At 51.6% G+C, this 18,384-nt stretch overlaps 1 protein-coding gene across 4 annotated transcripts; it reads left to right on the top strand.

Annotated features, from left to right (window-relative positions):
• The first annotated feature begins 6,722 nt into the window (after window positions 1-6,722).
• Window positions 6,723-18,384, top strand: LDLRAD1 (low density lipoprotein receptor class A domain containing 1). 4 transcript variants are annotated; one of them, XM_079153003.1, is made up of 7 exons: window positions 6,723-6,909; window positions 7,365-7,419; window positions 10,154-10,279; window positions 12,116-12,253; window positions 13,271-13,382; window positions 13,883-14,011; window positions 15,353-15,482. In XM_079153003.1, exons 1-6 carry the CDS (start codon window positions 6,889-6,891, stop codon window positions 13,965-13,967), a joined length of 537 nt encoding a protein of 178 aa, XP_079009129.1. In that variant the 5' UTR covers window positions 6,723-6,888; the 3' UTR covers window positions 13,968-14,011; window positions 15,353-15,482. The 4 variants fall into 4 exon arrangements, 3 of the variants coding, with proteins under 3 accessions (XP_079009129.1, XP_079009130.1, XP_079009128.1); XR_013766036.1 differs by lacking the exon at window positions 13,271-13,382 and adding an exon at window positions 17,418-18,384 and having other exon boundaries at window positions 6,788-6,909; window positions 15,353-15,569; XM_079153002.1 differs by lacking the exon at window positions 13,271-13,382 and having other exon boundaries at window positions 6,791-6,909; window positions 15,353-18,384.

Raw genomic sequence — 18,384 nt, 5'->3', positions numbered from 1 at the left:
CAGGGACCAAGCCTCTGACTGTGGTGCCAATTCAGCATTGTCCAGTGCTGGGCCCTGGGCTAAGAAGCAGCTGCAACCCTCAAGAACATTTCTGTAACTGGAAACAGACCAAGGCACCCAAAGAGAACCTCCTGCCCTCAGAGGGTCATGCTCCTCGTCCTAAGTCCAGCTCTGTAAGTACCCTCGCCCATGTTCTTCAGATAAGGAAACTGCCACTTGGAGAGACTGTGACTTGACACCCTACATAGGTATTAACCTGGCAGCGTCAAGGTGAATTCCCAGGTCTGTCCGACACAAGCTGGGATTGTCCCCACCAGTGTCCAGGGGTTTCTAGTGGCTATAACCAGGCTAGAAGGGAGCCAGAGCCAAAGGAATATAAGGGAAGATTAAAACCAAGGAGAGGAAGGAGGGTCAAAGAAAGCTTCCTAGAGTGGGATTTTTACATGGTTGGGGCAAGAAAGAAAGGTAGAGGGAGCCCGCAAAAGTCGTTCTCAGCAATTGACAAGCCAGACTGGGAGAGAGATTTATAGCCCATGTAACAAATTATTCAAATTCAGTATAAAGAAATCCAAGGAGAGCCAGAGCTGCCCAGTTGCCTCAGTGACAGGGTCACTGAGGTCTTGATGGGGTTGCCATGTGAGGGGCTTTATGATCATCTACTGATGCCTCTACTTCTGCATGTGTGAATGCTGATGACCACTACCTGGCCTACCTGGAGGTCAAACACAACTCCATGGCAGTCTTGAAGGAGTATTTCTACAATGTCTGTGCTCTGGGCCTGGTGTTCAACTTCTGTTAGGTTTACCGTTGTGGACGATGGGTTCCTTGAGACCAGTCCGATGAAGGTGCTCTCCAGCAGCTGCTGTGGTGTGGTTCCTGGTGTGAGGCAGGCAAGCCCTCCCTGGCCCCGGGCCCCTCCTGCTCACTTCCCCTTTCCAGGCCTGCAGCCCACCTCAGTGGCCCCCTCCCTCAGTTGCCAGGAAGAAGGGGCCCAGTTGGGTCTGGGTCACCAGGGAGGAGATTGTACCCCACTGCCTCTGGGCCCAGCTGGACAAGGTGGCACATGCATGCCATTGTCCTGGGTATAATGAGTGTGTATGGTGTAGCCCAAATAAACCTGTGGTTCCCCCATCCCCCCAAAAAAGGGAATCCATAAATCAATAAAAAGAAAACATTCATTTAATAATGGGCAACATATAAGAAAAAGAAACTCACCAGGGAGGAAATCCAGAAGAGCAATGTATTTGTAAAAGTGTTGGCAGCACAGGGTGGGGCCAGGGCTTTTCAAATTTATCATGCATTCGAATCTCCCGGGAATCTCGTAAGATGCAGATTCTCGTTTTGAGATCCAGGAGGAGACCAGAGATTCTGCATCTCTAACCGGAATCCAAAGGATGGGATGTCACTGGTCCACAGGTCACACTTGCGAGCAGTGAGGTCACAGGCAGGGATGAGTGTGTTTGTTTCTTCAGCCAGTCAGCCCTGAATCCTGGCTTTGCCACTTTTCAGCTGTGAACCTTGGACAAGGAACTTTATTTCTTTCAGCCTCCGTTTCCTCACTTGTAAAACGGAGATGATGATAATCCAATGTCCTATGATGGAGATATGTACAGAAAGCATGCAGGACAGCATGTGGCCAAAGCAAGTACTCAAAAATGTTAGCAAGCGGTGGCAGCGGTAGGAATAACAAAAGAAGTGAAAGTTAAACCACATGCCATTTCACACCTCTCAGACTGGCAAGTGTCAGGAAGTCTGACGACTGCCAGGGCTGATGAGCCTGGGGGGACAGGAACTCTCACCCATGACTAATGGAGTGCAAATCGGTACTACCAATTTGACAGTTTGACATTATCTGGGAAAGTTGGAGATGCCCCTACAGTGTGCAATTCTGCATGTATTGTGTGGCTAAAGAGCAAGAAAGATAAATATGCTAGTGATATTTACGTAATTTTTTTTTTGAATTTTGCCACAGGGCTGGGAGTGCAGCTCAGTGATAAAGTACTCTCTGGCCTAGCATGGGCGGGGCTCTGGGTTCCATCCCCAGTGCTGCAGAAAAATAAGAATAAAAAGGAAAGGAAGAGCTGGGAGCAATGGCACACACCTGTAATCCCAGCGGCTCAGGAGGCTGAGGCAGGAGGCTCACAAGTTCAAAGCCAGCCTCAGCCACTTAGCGGGGCCCTAAGCAACTCATCAAGATCCTGTCTATAAATAAAATATTTAAAAGGGCTGGAGATGTGGTTTAGTGGTTAAGCAGAACCCTTGGGTTCAATCCCCAGGACAAAAGAAAAAATTTCCATAAGGGCAGTACTACATATTTATATTTTATGCATATGTACACATAGAGTGAAAGCATCCACAGTATATTGAGGAAGCAGACTCTGGAGAGGGAGGGAAAGGAACACAATTGGAAAAAAAATAGGCTTTTGATTTTGCCATACTTGATAGAAAAAAAATCTGAAGCAAAAAGGACTAAATGAGCATTGACTTGGTGGTGGACACGTGATCATTTATTACATGACTCCTCCTACCTTTATATGTTTTCTCTTTTGTGAAACTTCTCTTTTGAAGGGCCAGGCTGGAGAAGGGGTGGAGAAGGTACTAGAGCAAGTGAAGAGAGTGAACTTGGTGTGGTGTTGGGTGGGGAGGGGAGGAAAGAAAGACCTCCCTGTTGGGGTACCACCTCGATTAAGGAACAAGTGGAAAAGAAGATAAAGTTCAGAGAGGGTAAGTGACCTGTCCCGGATCACACAGCTAGTGCTGGGGCCATTTGGACTATCAGCTCCAAAGCTTGTGCTCTTGCTAGATGTTCTCTCAGTTTTGGCCCAGGAGCTCCAGACAAAGCAGGGCGGAGGGGGAGCTGTCCCACGTAGCCCACGCCCTTCCTTCTCCTCAAGAGAACCATCCAATAACTGCAGTGAGAGCCCCTAAAACAAGGGGACAAGGGGACCAGATGGGCCTAGCATCTGAGTGGTGCCCTTCAGGCGCAATTGCTGGGGCACTCAGGGCTGGCAGCCTGGGGGCTCTGCCCAGGTGAGGAAGAAGTCGATGCCAAAAGGAATTGAGACCACCCCTGTGAAGGTCCTGTGGCCACCTGCTGCAGAGGCTGGAGCCCTGGCCGGGCCAGGAAACTGACCGCTGTATGGCCTTGGGCAAGTCCTTCCCCACCCCACCTTAGTTCCCACTTCTGTAAAATGAGGCCATGGCACTCACGGAGCCCCAGCTTCCTTTGGCTCTGCCAACAGAGATCCTGGGTGCTTTGAGGGGACCTGGGGACCTGTGTCCCCTGTGGTGCTGGGGATTGAACCCAGGGCCTTGTGCTTGTGAGGCAAGCACACTACCAACTGAGCTACATCCCCAGCCCTATTATTTGTATTCTTGATGACTGCCATTCTGACCGGTGTGAGATGAAATCTCCATGTGGTTTTGATTTGCATTTCCCTAATTGCTAATGATGTTGAACATTTTTTCATGTATTTGTTGGCTATTTGTATTTCTCCTTTTGAGAGGCGTTTGTTTAGTTCATTTGCCCATTTGTTGATGGGGTCATTTGGATTCTTTTTTCAGTGTTAGGTTTTTTTGAGTTTTTTATATATATATATATATATATATATATATATATATATATATATATATATATATGCATATCTATGGTATATGTGCACAATGGAGTTTTAATCAGCCATTAAGGAAAAAGACATTATGTCATTTGCAGGACAATTGATGAAACTGGAAAATACTATATTAAGCTATATTAAGTGAAATAAGCCAGACTCAGAAGGTCAGGGGCACATGTTTTCTCTCATACATAGAAGCTAGAGAGGAAAAAGAAAAAGAAAGATGGGTAGGCAGGGATCTCAAGAAAATCAAAGGGAGACCAGCAGAGGAAAGGGACCAGGAGGTAGGAGGAGGGGAGGGAAGAAGTGCTGGGAAGGGGTATTGGCCAAATTATATTGTTATATTGTATGCATGTAGGACTGTGTAACAACAAATTCCACCATTATGTACAACTATAATACACCAATAAAAAATGTAAGAAAAAAAAAGAAACTCTACACAAACGTGGGGATGTAAACCAACTCTGCAGGTCTACAGGCTTACAGTCAAAGCTGGCCTGGGATCAAATCTCAGCTCTGGCATTTACACGTGGTATGGCTGTGGGCAAGTTAGTTTACCCCTCTGAACTTGTTTCCTCATCAATCAAATGAATAATATTATCTATCTCGTAGAGTTATTGTGAGGGTCAAGTGAGGATGTGTGTAAGGTGGATGGTGTAGTGCCTAGAGCTTAGTAGCTGCTCAATAAATAATAGCTACCACCCTACCATTCTTTCCCTGCCCTGGAGGGTCAGGGCTGTGAATCACAGGGGCTGTGACATCATGAAGTGCAGGGATTGAGGCACAGGGCCTCTCCGTCTTGCAAGGCCCCTGCTGCCCTTCCTTCATGGGTTTTTGGTGACAGCCTAAGGACAGTCAGAGGTGGCTCTACATGGACTGCAGCAGGAGCCCAAACAAAGGGGCACTTCACATCCCTGAAGAGTCTTCTTCAAAAGGAAAATAAAAAAATCAAAGAAGGCCAGAGGTGGAAGAGTACCTAGTCATCCTGTATGATATCACTCTCCACTCTCACGCCCATGGCAGACATCACTAATCAATCACCAACCTGCCCTCAGAATCCTTCTGAACCCGAGTTTCACACATCCTGTACTAGTCAATTGCAGTTGACATACAAGATGAGATCCAGTCAATGTCTTTGGCATGTGCCCATCCCCCTCAGCCCTGTCCACCTCAGGGCATATCAGCCTGGCTTGCGGCTGCCAGCACTGGCCTTTCTTTGCCTACTGCAGGCCACCAGCAACTGTCAACCAATAGGCTGGCAGGGATGGGGACTAAAGCTCCAGTTCCTTCAGTCTCTGGTCGGGTACCTTGCAGGTGAGTCTTTTCCACCAGGGATCCTGAATGCCCCAGCGGGCTCAGTTCCGCCGCACAGTGGGACCTGCCTGGCCAACATGCCCTCAGCGAAGCCTTCCATCCTGTCTGGGTTCCCTCACTCCCAGCCAGTGTTTCTTATTCCCAATTACATCTACTTCCCTCAGTTCTTGTCTTAGGGTCTGATTCTGTGAAACCCTAACTCAAACACCCCCTTCATCTCGTCTATCCTTTTATTTTATGGATGGAAGAGGGAGTGACTTTCCCAAGTCAAGTCAGCGGCAGGGACCTGATGAGAACCCCATTCTCTGGGTCTAGGATTTAGCTCTTCCCAGTGTCATTTCTTGCCTCTTGGGGGCTGTCCCTGGTCTGCCCATCCACTCCTACCCCCCAGGGATGCCACATTCTATTTCCCAAAGTGAAAGAAATGGCTGATCGCAGGTTAGAAAACCCGTGGGCACCAGACACAGCTTGCAGGGGGACCCTGCCTGAAACCCCTGAACCTGTTTCAGAAGGTGGCACCTCTTTCCTCTTGGTGCAGGTCCTAAACCAGTCCCTTAAACTTCTAGAGCCTTGGTGTCCTGAGCAATGAAGGAGGCAGCTGGGGAAAGGGCGCCATGCTGGGTGTACAGCAGGAGCGCCCTGATCTCCCCCACCTCAGGAAAAATGAAACACACATTGTCAGGTTTTAAAACACAGTCATCCAAATATGCAAATGGTATGCTGTTACTCCATGTACAAACAGAAACAACATGTATCCCATTTGTTCACAATAAAAATAAATTTTAAAAAAGACAGTCATCCAAAACTATATTTGCTTTATAATTTTAGTGGCAAATGCATATTCTTTCAACTTATATTTCCTATTGAATCGAACAGAAGAATATCCATGAGAAAATGAGCCCTGCTTTCTAGCACTGGAATGGAATTCTGAATACTTCTGCCTGGAGGTATCTGGATACCCTGTGCAGCTGGTGCCTTGAGATGCTGTGATGGGCTGACAGACCTGGCTCCATGAGAATGTTATAGGCCAGACTGTAAAGGAAATGACTAAACAGACTCCATTTTGCTCTGAGATTCCATGTTATGTAGGAAATAAGCTTCCCCCATGGGAACACCCCGCCTCTGTGCCCATCATCAGTTACTTAGTGTGACATGTTTAACAATACAGAATGATAATTCCTATGTAAAGAAAAATTGCTCTCTTTTGATTCCTATTGCTCCTAAACAATGTACCATGTGAACAGTGATTGTGTGGATGTTAGCAACCATTCTTTAGTTTGTACCTAGGTAAGGGTCATTTTGACCCACTTCCCCCTCTGTTGATAATCTCATGATGTTAATGTGTGATTTCGAATCATAGCAACAGACACTTATGAGAAATGTGATTTTTAATCACATTAATTGTGATTAAATTGTGTGGTATAAGAACCCCTACAACCCTGTGGTTGGGGCTGTTCTCCCAAGAGTCATTTTTGGGGGCATTGTGTGAGACAGTCAGCTGGACGGCTTAATAAAGACTCTCAAATTTGGGCTTCTTAGTGGTGATCGGTCTGTTCTTAAGTTGCGCCCCATAACAATGCTACAGTCCCATCATTGATGTAGGAGGAAAAGTAGGTGCAGAAAAGTTTCCGAGTTTAGATCTCACCTCTCCACCCCCTGTGTGACTTGGAGCCCAAGGGTAGTTTCTCCCTTTCTGAATTGGGCTCTTCTTCTGTGCAGTGAAAATGAGGATTTCACCCTACAGGGCTGCTATCAGACTGCAGAGCGGGGAGAGGCCTGGCATGAGCATTGCCTTCCTGCCCTGTCCTCTGCCAGGGAGGGGACCACCCGTAGAGGAGGGTGTGGCCTGGGACGAGGCCTCCTGCAGTCCCTCCTCCAGGTTGCCCCTGGTGATAAGACAGGGTACCTGCTTTGAGTTCTCGGCACTCCGCCTCAGTTCCTGAAGTCTGGTGCTGGAGACATGAACAAGATCTTCGCCCAGGTAAGAGCTGCCCTGAGCTGGCTCCTGTCCTTGGGAGGGCAAACTCTGTTCTGAGGAGCGGGGAGGAAAGGGCTTCTTTAACACCCAGCCTCCCTGGGCCGCCCAGGTCAGTCAGAGCCCACCCTGCCACCTGGTAGGGGGTCCCAGCAGGTAAACCAGCCAGAGAGCTCAAGTGGCCAGCGCTGGGAGGGAGCCAGGAGCCAGGCGCACTGTGGGAGAGGGGCCCTGGAAGAGCTGCCTGAGATGCAGGACGAGTGGACAGCAGAGGAAAAGGGGTTCCCGGCAGCGGGCGCGGCCCGGGCCAAGGGGTGGAAACGTGAGGCAGCGACAAGGGTTGGGGCACTCGGCAAGTTACAGCATGTCTCATCTGAGGCTCTCAGCCACCCATTCTGAAATCCCCCTGAGCCTGGGCACCGCCTCTTCTAGGGTCACCCTGGCTCTGTTCTCTTGGGTAGGGAGATGTCAACCTCAAGGCTGCTGCTGGAACCAGAGTCCTCCCTGGAGGGGAAGGTAAGGACCTGTGGGCCTGCGGGCCTCCTCCCTTGGGTGGGGATGCCTTGGAGCCCAGCAACCCACTACAAAGGCACAGCGAGGGTCCATGGCTTTCTCTGTCCTTCTGCTCCCTGTGTGGATGTCATCTGTTCCCAGCTTCCTGGCCAGACATGCTGATAGTCAGTTGCTTAATAGGACTGTTCAGTATCTCCATGCACAAGCATTTATGGGGCACCTACTGTGTGCTGTGTCCCTCACAGGCACTGTGCTGCTTACAGTGCCCCTGTGTAATGTTGGGAAAGGAGCCCCAAAGTCAAATCCCTGACTTGGTGAGTGACATGGGCAACTCTATGTACCTCTAAGGGATAAAGCACTCCAGGATCCAACACTTATTTGGCACCTACCATGTGCCCCTGTCTCACTTTGCTACCAGGGCCATTCTCTTTGCCTCTGTGAAACAAAGGGAAGACGCGCACGTGCTTATGGAGTGTCTCCGGTGTGCCCTGTCTTGACCCCCATTTGCTCCAGGAGGAAACAGACCCAGAGAGGCAGACGACAGCAATAGCTCTAAAGGATCCGCCCTACTATGGGCCTGCTTTGCACCATCTCTTTCGATCCTCAGCACAGCTGGTTGGGGCATGTTAAGAGCACCAACAGCTGAGGCCAGGAGAGTCTGGGTAACCAGGTCACCATCACACGGCGGGGAGAGGCAGTGCTGAGACTTGAACTGAGGTCCCTCTGGTTGCAAAGCCCAGTGCCTTGCTGCTCCATGCTGGTGTCTGTTTATTGCCAAGTCCTAGCTCGTGGTGGGTGTGGCAGTGGGACCAACGGCATCCTTTCCTCCATCTGTCCGGGGAGGAAATGGCGCCTAGAGCCTTCCCAGCTTTGCAGTGCGGCATCTTCACCTGGGCGTCAGTTTCCGTCCGGCCGGTTCAACATTAAGCCCCCAGCCCTCCCCCCCAGGACCCCACCTTGCACATGGCCTGTGCTGCACAAATATTTGAGAAGTGGCTGCTTGGCTGAGCAGGACGCCTCTCCTCGCCCAGTTTGGCGTCGTCTCCTGGGTTACCTGCCCTGTGTTTACCTGCGACGACACGTAGCCATCCACCAGGATGGTGGGGATTATCGGCTTTAGATTTACACTGTGCCTCCAGTCCACCTACTGTTGTCTCCTCTCCCAGCACAGGGCACACGCACATCCTGTCCTGCATGCCATCCTCCAGCTTCTGTGCCCTCTGCTGGAATACCCTCTGCACCTCCCTCATCTCCCCTTGCCAGGGAGCTCCCCCGTGCTTCTGAAGCTGCTGCGCAGAGCTCACGCAGCACCTCGCCCACACCTTCCCAGCATCCTTTACACCTGACACTGTGAGCTGCCACTACCCAGATACATCTCTAACTGGCAGGTGGCTCTGGACACATGAGTGGATTGAGTGGAAATGACCCAAACTGACCCAAATCGATGGCCTTTCCCAGTTCTCTGGGTGAGTGTATTCACAAAGTATTCACAAAACACCTACTATGTGCCTGCCTCAGAGCTGGTCACAGGAATGAATCAACCTGCTCCTTCCTTTTTCTGGAGGTATGTGTGTCCTGGACAGGACAGAGCCCATGCTCATTCCTGTGTCCATGCTTCACCTTTTAATGCAACTATAAGATTTCGAAGGACCAAGACCAGAGCCACAATTACTCTTGTGTCCTCTATAGAGCCAGAAGGTCCTCAATTAAGATTTCTTTCATTGTTTTGCAAGCAAGAGAGAATAAAGGAGCAAAGTGTAGACCTATGAGCACAGGATGTCCGCTCTCACTGCTATCCACATGATAGATGCTCAATAAACAGTAAGAATAGCTCACACCTAGCACCGACTCTGGGCAAATGCTGTCCTGCTACACTAACTTAACAAACTGACACATATGATGGTCCCCGTTTTCCATATGAGGAAATTGAGGCACAAAAATATTAAGTGACTTAATATTGCTCAGCTAGGAAGTGGTGGAGCCGGGACTCCAGTGTACTGTACGACAGGCTCCAGAATAGACAATCGATTGGAATCCTGGAAAGGATACGGGTTGTGGCATTCAACAGCTGTGGACTCACATCCTAGCTTTTCATGGGGTTACCTGGACCTTTGCTTCTCTATACCTTAGTTTCCTCATCTATCAAAATAAAGGGCAGTTCTACTGGGCGTGGTGGCATACGCCTATAAATCTCAGCAGCTCCAGTGGCTGACACAGGAGGATCACAAGTTCAAGGCCAGCCTCAGCAATTAGCGAGGCCTTAAGCAACTTAGTGAGACCCTGTCTCAAAATAAAAAATCGAAAAGGGCTGCTGTAGCTCAGGAGTTAAGTGTCCCTGAGTTCAATCTGTGGTACTCAAAATTAAATAACGGGTGGTTTTGAAAAACAGAAATAATGACTGTGAAGGGCCTGAGGTCGTTTCACCCCCACAGTGGGGACTGGATACAAGGTTTCCATCTCTCTCTGCATCCTGAGGAGGCTGCCTGGGAGCATAGGAGGGTGAGGACTGTGGAGGATGAGGACTGGAGCAGAGGCCAGTCAGGGACAGCACTTGGTGGTGGTGGGTTTGCACGGAGAAGCCAGAGCCCCTTGGAGGACTCAGGAGCCCTCTTTCCAGGAAGTTCTCCTGCCCTGGCCTTCCCTGTGGGGTGCTGGCAAGGGCCAGAGCAGTAGAGGGGCTCCTGGGCCCAGTGCTGGTCATTGGCTGCAGCATCAACATATGTCCCAACCCTCACAGCAAACTGCAGCCCCTGCTGCTCCCGACGCGGGGCCTGCCTCTCAGTCTTCCTGCTGCTCCTGCTGGCGACACTTGCGACCCTCATCATCCTGGTCGTCATCTTTGGACTGCCTTCACGCACATCAGGTGGGGTGGTCAACAGTGGGTGGGTCAGCCCTGCCGGGGGGCATGGGATCCCAGCCCTGCCTAGCTTCTGCAAGTGCCTTTTGACTACTTCCTTGGGAGGCAGACACAGACACACACCGTACACGTCTCTGAGCTTCCGTTTGCACATCTAATGACATGGGTGATTGGGAAGACCCAGCTCGGATGGCATCTTCTCCTGGAAACCTGCCCTGACTCCAAGGCTGGGTTAGTTGCCTCATCTCAGCCCCACAGCCTCCACACTTCTCTTCCCCTATCCTGGTCACCCTGGGTGGCACTGTCCAGCTGTATGTCTGTCTACCATGGAGGACAGGGACATGTCCAATACATCTCTGCAGGCAGCCTCAGTGAAGAGCAGCCCAACATAGTCCAGGCCTTCGTGGAGCTGTTTGGGGAGCAATGGTCTGGTAAACACACTAGGGCGGGGTTAGTGGGGGCGTGGGGAGTCTGCAACAGGCACTCTGGCCTTATGTGGGAGTCAGGGTGGGTGCCTTGAAAGGGAACCCAGATGAGAAGAGAAAATGGAGATTGGTTAGTAGAGTGTCAGGAAGAGCATCCAAGGAGAGGGAACAGCATGTGCAGGGTCCCTTGGGTGGGAGGAAGGATGAAGAGGAGGGACTGCAAGAAGACCAAGGGACGAAGAGTGGAGCACTGAATGGCCCCGTGGGAAGGGGCTGAGCCAGGGAGGATGTCCGCAGCCCTACCTTTCTAAGAGATGGCTCTGCAGCCAGGCAGGGCTGGTAAAAGGGGACGAGATGGGGTCAGGGGAAAATTCACAGTCCTCTATGTGCCTGCGCAGGAACAGGGGTACAGGGCTTAGCTGGGAATACACAGGGAGTCGCAATCACATACCTGTATGCACATGTGTGTCTGTGAGTGTGTGCGTCAGTGTGGGTGTTTGTGTGTGTGTGGGCCTGTGCATGTAGGTGCAGATGTCTGTGTGTGAGCATGTGTGTGCCAATGTGGGTGTCTGTGTGTGTGTCTGCAGACAGCGAGAGTGTCCCCGAGCATTGGCCTCCTCACGCTAGCCCAGGGTGCCAGGAGCGGAGACGTGGCTCACACTCGCACACACACACAAACCTGCTGCCGCCCCCAGGGAGCGCACACACACACATGTGCACAGTCTGGGGCCAGGAGGCTGCCCATCTCATCTGCCAGTTTCTTTCATTCTTAGGCAGCAGCCCGAGGGGTGGCATGTGGGTGTCTCTTCTCCCTGAGGTGGGCAGATGGTGACATTTCCACAGGGATGCTTGGGGGACAGTGGGATAAAAATGTGAACGTTCTCTGTGGACGGTGAAGTTGTACCCGGATGTGAGGGATTAAGACCCATGGTCCCCCAGACAGCCCGAAGACCTTGCTTCTGACAAGCTAACCTGCTACCAGGAGAGCCCACTGAAAGGGGTTCGCTGAGAGGCGCTGTCCTCAGAGCCTCCTCTGAGGGCGCAGATAAGGGCCGGGGCCACGGCTGTTTCCGCGCATTCTGTGCTCTGCGTGGGTCCACAGAAAAGTGTTCACTGCACCCACACGGGTCCTGGGGTGTGGGCTATGATTCCCATTTTGCAGGACTTAGCCCTCCTCTGGGAAGCCCTCCCTGGGCCCAGCCCTCCAGAGGCTCAGAGAGGTCAGGTCATCTGCTCGAGGTTGCCCAGCTGGCAGGAGCTAGCAGGAGGCCAGCTCCCCACCACTGAGTCCCCCCCCCCCCCACTGCCCCAGCCCCTCGGGTGGAGCTCAGGTGGGGCTCAGTGCCCAACCCTGCTCACCCAGGTGCTGCCCTGCGGCACCACCCTGACTCTCTGGGGCCTCCCCCTGCCCACGCAGGGGCCCAGGCCTGTGTGACACTGACCAATAGGACAGGCTTCTTGTGCCACGACCAGAGGAGCTGCATCCCGGCCAGCAGGGTGTGTGATGGCCTTCGCACCTGTCCCCATGGCGACGATGAGGATGAGAGCTTGTGCCGTGAGTGCCCCTTGGTCATGCCCTGCCCAGATCAGCCCTCCCAGGGGTGGCCCCTGCCTCATCTCTCCCTGCAGCTCACTGAAGCCTGACCATCTCTGAGTGTGTCAGGCCCCACGCCTTGGATGACACTGTGCCTCTGGCCAGGAACACCTGCCCCCACCCCGTCCCAGTCAGCTACACACATATACCTTCACGGTGCACCTCCACTCCCAGAGGACCTGTATTCATCCATAAGGCAGAATTCAAGTGCTACTTCCTCCAGGAAGCCTCCCCTGATTCCCACTCTAGGTTGAAGATCCCCCTTTGGGTTCCAACAAATCCTGGGCCTCCCTGTGACCCAGTCCTAGTCAGACTGGTATCATGTCTGCAACCGCATCAGACTGTGAACTCCTCCGGGGCAGTTCTGGTCTGCTTGATGTGGGGGCCCTCTGATACAGTTGGGTATCTGGAATGATGCCCAGTGACCCAGTGAATGGATAGATGGGAAGACCTGGGACCACACCATGGAGACCTGACAGATCTTAGGAGAAAGGAGAAGCATGAAATCAGTACCTGAACCCACAGCGGGGAAAGAGCCTGATGAGTCGGGGAGCAGAGCTGAGTGGGGAGGGACATTGCATGGCACACAAATCCTCAAGAGTCTTTAGTTTGTGCCCCAGCTCCTATCAACCCCTCCACAGGAAGTCCCAACAGACCACCAGCCTCCTTGCATACTCCTGGGATGGGAGCTCACCACCGCCCCAAGATTTGGATGATGTTCCCAGAGGAAGGTGTGCCTTGCCCTGCACTTTCTGCTGTTTCCAGTACTATCCCAGCCTGGCTCCGACTTGGCCCACTCCACAACCTCTGCCTGACAGACCACCTTTCAATCCTTCTCTGTGATGGTTCTGCATGGATTTGGGAATTAGTCTCTGGCCCCTTCTTTAGGTCACACCTTGAACTCCAGTCACAGTCACTACATTGTACCAGTGTACCACAGAACACATACCAACTTCCCACGTCCCTCTCCCTGGTCAGGCCCTAGAAACTTCCATCACATTTCTGCCTGGATCTGGCCAGTCCAAAGAACAAAGACTTGTCTCTTCTCCAGTCTGGATCTTTTCTCTCCGGTGATGTGGCCCAAGTTCGTGTGAGTTTTGGATAGTCCTATCACACGGCTGCCTAACACAGAGCCCACTGAAAAGGGGTCCCTCTCATGAGGCGTGTAAGCCACACCCACTTAGCTCTGAGACCCAAGTGCAAGAAGCACACCTGTTACATTCCAGTTGGAGGAGGCTTTCTGGTGGTGGAGGAGTTTGAACGTGGACTTGAAGGCAGAATGATTTTGAATTGGTGTCAAGGAGACTCTTCTGGAAGGAGGAATAGTGCAAGCAATGTGTGGTGGAAAGACAGAGCTGGGCCGGGATGAGAAAGGGTGAGGCAGCTTTGCTGGGTGCAGAGACAAATAAGTATTCCCCTCCGGTAAACTTGACCTCCTCTCCCATGAGAACTACACCCTTCCTAGAATGAGCAGGAGGTGACCCTGAGTTTGGCAGCTGCCAGGGTGGCCAGGATTATCCACCACCAGATGGCCCTGAGGTAGCTTTGGCCAGGTGTGAACTTCTTTCCGCTTCATCTGCCCCTCTGCAGAAGATGTACCCCAGAGCCTCCCCAGCTTCCTCTTAGCCCACTGTGGAGACCGGGCCTCCTGGATCTACTCAGACCAAAAGTGTGATGGGATCAACAATTGTGGAGACTGCTCGGATGAACTGAGTCCAGGTGGGTGTCTGGCACAGGAGGGACTGGGGCAGGTAGCAGGCAGTAGCCAGGGGTCAGAGGTTGACCAGGGAATCTCTGGGGATCCACCCTACGTGCCTTCCCTGCATCCCGGGAAGAAGTTTTCTATGCCTGCTTGAATATGTCAGAGTGGGGTGCTCACTGCTCAAGGCCTTCTGGAGGTTCTTTCTCCTGTGGTGGTCAGCTTACCTTTGAGGACACAGCTGAGGACACTGGGGCCCAGAGGCTGTCATGTAAGGAGACATGCATGTCCCAACTGGGATCTGAACCTGGGTTTTCCTGTAAAGAAATGCAGGGCAGGAAGAGCTGGACCCAACTTGTATGTACGTAAGCTGAAGCTCCAAGAGGAGAAGGGACAGTGAGTGACAGGAAGGGAGCTTGGGTGAATATCCAAGTCTCCTGACTCCCTGTCTGGAGTTTTCTTTAAATGAGAGTTTCTTTCAGTCAGAGTTTTCTTTAAATCCTTTCCCCAGTGTTCAATCAACAAACATGCCCAGAGCACTATTGAGCCTGGGCCTGGTACAAGATTCCAGTGGGGGACAGTCATGGGTCAGACAAACACACCCCCAGGACTCATGACAAAAAGAAATTCTGGACCCTGAAGGAGGTGAGGGAGGCTTCTTAGGAGAGGTGACATTCCAGCCAGTCTTAGAGAGTAGACAGGGTTTTAACAACTGGGCATGATGGTGCACATCTATAATCCCAGCCACTCTGGAGGCTGAGGCAGGAGGATCACAAGTTTGAGGCCACCCTGGGCAACTTAGTGAGACTCTGTCTCAAAATAAAATAAAAGGTACTGGAGATGTAGCTCAGTGGTAGAGCCCTTGTCTAGCATGCATAAGGCCCTGGGTTCTTTACCCAACATTGAAAGAAAGAGAGAAAGACAAACAGAATAGACAGGGTTTCAAAGACAGGATTTCTACAGGCAGGGTCTGATGTAAAGGCCAGGATACAGGGCAAGGGAAAGAAGTCTGTGAGGCACCATCAGGGGCTCTTCAGGGGTTGGTGTGGCTGGAATTAGGATAAGGCAGAGAGTAAGAGCAGGTGATGGGGGAGGGACTAGGCACCCATTCATATTTGACCACTGCTCTCTTCCTTCACTTAAAAACAACCTTGAGTAGATAAAGAAATTGAGACTTGGACAGGGTGAGTAATGGAGTCTCAATTCTCTCTGCTGCAGGGAAACCAGGAATACAGTCAGCCCATGTCAGATGGGGTGGGATTATAGGGAGCTATGGCAGGTTTCAGAGCTAGGGAGTGCCCTGGGGTCTGGGACATTCCAGGACACCACAGTCATGCCTCTGCCCATTCTTGTCTCCTCAGTGACTGCATGCCCACCCTGTGACCCTGGGTGGTGGCACTGCTCTCCGACTGTCTTCCAATACTGTAGCTGTATCCCAAGGACTCTCTGCCAGGACCACGTGCAGCACTGCTCTGACTGGTCTGATGAGTACTCCTGTCCTGGACCCTGAGAAGGCCTTCTGGACCAGTGTCAGAGGCTAGCTGGAATGGCACTGATGGCTCTTCACAGGAACGTCAGGTCCTGGACCTGATCCTTCAGAATCATCTAGCAGGATATACACACTGCATCTCAATAGGAATCGCCTCTTCTGCTTTCCAGTTGCTCAGTCACTGCTTGAATGCCTCCAATGACAGGCAGCTCACTATCATGTTGTCAGTTCCTAACGGAGAATTTGCCTTCATGATTTTAGGCCTGTCTCTGAGACCACACAGAGGAAATATGCTCCTCTGCTCCATGCCAGTCTTGCTGATCCCAATCTTGTCCCCTCTTAGAAGAAATGTTTGAGACTTAAGTGCCAAGCCGAGGAATTTAGCCCTGATGGTGGCACTTAAGTAAAGTATATACCACTTACTGCCCATTTGGTATCTAAGGCAGATTTTGCTGGGTTTGGAGGTCACTTTAGCATTTTTCCCAACCCAGTTACCCTAGCTTGCCCTGTGGAATTTGCACACCATAGAGTGTATTTGTCATCCTTTCAGTGGGAAGCAGCCCAGGGGCTGGAGAACGGAAGATCAGGAGAAGAGGCAGCGAGATGAGTCCCTTATCATTCTCTGTCCCCACCCTCTGCCCTGGGACAGGGAACAGTCAACCTTCTGCTCTGGCACCATTGGCTGGGTTTCTTTCCAACTGCAGCCCAAGCAGGGGCTGTGGGCATCCTTAGTTCAGATGGAGAAAGCTTGGAACTGACTTTGGGGTCCTCCAGGAGGGTTTCCCGAGGGTGGAGTGGAGGAAAAGGACATTCCTGAGTTGGTCAGTGTCAACTGAGACATGATCCGGGTACGGCTCAGTCAGGGAATGTCCAACCAGCCAGAGTGACCCAAGCATGGGATGGGGAGGAGAGCAGGAGAGGGGAGTGGGGAATGGAGCATGGTGGGCACAGTATGTCCCACTTCACCCCAAGGCCAGTGAGGTGTCACTGGAGTGATGAAGCAGGGAAACTGGACTGCTTTTAGAGGACTTAAGATCTCTCACTTGTTGAAGGGCCTGTTACTGGTGGGAGCCAGAACCAGATATGTGGACTCCAAACCCCAGGTGCTTGCCTTGACAGCCACTATTCTGTGCTGTCTCTGGAGGCCTGGGAAAGCTTGCCAACAGAGGTGATGACTGAGCAAGGCCTTGACCTTGAAGAGGACTGAGCCAGGAGGGAAGCAGGAAACAGAGCACAGGTGGAGTCAGGGCAGGAATGGGATGCTGGCACTGGGCAGGGGCAGGCAGCCAAGCTTAGGGAGGGCACCAGTAACTGAGGGAGCAAGAAGTGTTCCCTGTACCCGGAGTGCATGGGCTGCAGAGGGGGACCTTGTCTGAGGGCGCGGCAGGGCACTGGCAGGTTTTCAGCAGGAAGAACACATTCATTTCTCCCTTCTGAAGAGTGGTTGTGACGAAGGCTCAGGAAAGCTGCCTGAACACCAGGCTAGCACATCGTCTGCCGAGAGGCGAAGTGAGATCCAGCATGCAAATGCCGTGGGGAAACAGAAGAAGGGTCGCCAAGCACCGTGCTGGGGGCTCTCGTGATATTAGCTGCAGTGTGTAGTGAGCGCTTAGTCCAGGCTTGGCCCGGCTGCGAACCTTATCGTTGGAGTATCGTTTCCTCCAATCCTCAGTGACCTGCTTTATTACTCACACCTTCCAGAGGCACAGAGAGATGAAGTTGCTTGCTTACCATCACACAGCTCTGAGGATAGAGCCAGGAGCTAAACTCGAATAGGCCCAAATTCAGAGTCCGTCACAGCCCTCCCGATGTCTCACTCTTAGCCAGGTCTTCCTAGTGAGGAAAGGGGAGCCGGGGAGCCACAGTCTGTAAACAGGAAGCGGCTGAGGTTGGCAGAACCTGTGTTTATTTCTTTGTTTATTGGTTCTTCCTTTCAGGAGGGAGCAGGTGCCATAGCAATCTCCCAAACAGCGCTGCTTAAGCAGGCCCCAGAGGCAGCCACCAAGGGCAGCCTGGCAGCCTCCCCAGCCCACGTCGGCAGAGCAGCCTGGAGCAAGAACCCAGCAGCCCGCGTCAATATTTGTCCTCTCCCAGTTTCCCTGGCCCCAGCAACAAGATCAGGACTTTAAGTACAACAGGTTCTTTGCTGTGCAAACACGCGCGGATAGATTAATGGAATTTAAAGTGGCTCAGGCTTGGCCCCAGGGTTTGGATTGGAAATCTGGTCTGGTTTAACTGTCTGCTGTCATTGTTTGCTGGGGGCTCTCCTTTCATCCTTAGGCTCACAGAACCACAGACATTAGAGCTGGCAGGCACCTCAGAGGCCAGACAGGCTTTTGACAAAAGAGAACACCACTTCCCAGAGGGGAAAGGGACCAACCCAAAGCTGCACTGCCTAGTGGCTATTGCAGGGGATTTTGAGGGCCACTCACAATTCCAAGACCAGGTAGAAGCAATTTCTCTGAGTCCTAAAAAGTCACGCACACGCACACACACACACACATTCACACAGTAGTCCCAGTTTGTCTGTGGGGATACCTTCCAAAACCCTTAGTGGATGGGCAGATAGCATCAAACCTATATATACCATGCTGTTTTCTATACATACATAGAAAAGTTCGATTTCTAAATTAGGCACAATAGGAGACCAACAACAACTACTAATAAAATAGCAATATACTGTAATATAATTTCCAGCAACACTTCTCTTGTGTTTTGGGGCACTATTAAGCAAAATAAGGGTTACTTGAATACTAGCACTGCAATACCTCAACAGTCAAGGGCTATTAATTTCTAACAGGAGGGTAGTGTACACAGTGTGGATATGCTAGGGTGCCTTTTTTCTCTGATTACTTTTCAGATTTTCTTTATCATTGCTTTTGAACAATTGGATTATGATCTGTG

This window comes from Sciurus vulgaris (genome assembly GCF_902686455.1).
Source record: "Sciurus vulgaris genome assembly, chromosome: 1".
Lineage (NCBI taxonomy): Eukaryota > Metazoa > Chordata > Mammalia > Rodentia > Sciuridae > Sciurus > Sciurus vulgaris.
The sequence above is the reverse complement of the archived record's forward strand: the minus strand, read 5'-3'. Positions and strand labels throughout refer to the sequence as shown.

Excerpts from the sequence above, each read along its gene's own strand:
- LDLRAD1 (XM_079153002.1), top strand. The coding sequence starts at position 6,889 with ATGAACAAGATCTTCGCCCAG. Across the intron at positions 7,420-10,153 it reads AGTCCTCCCTGGAGGGGAAG|CAAACTGCAGCCCCTGCTGC; the intron begins GTAAGGACCTGT and ends CAACCCTCACAG. Across the intron at positions 10,280-12,115 it reads ACTGCCTTCACGCACATCAG|GGGCCCAGGCCTGTGTGACA; the intron begins GTGGGGTGGTCA and ends CTGCCCACGCAG.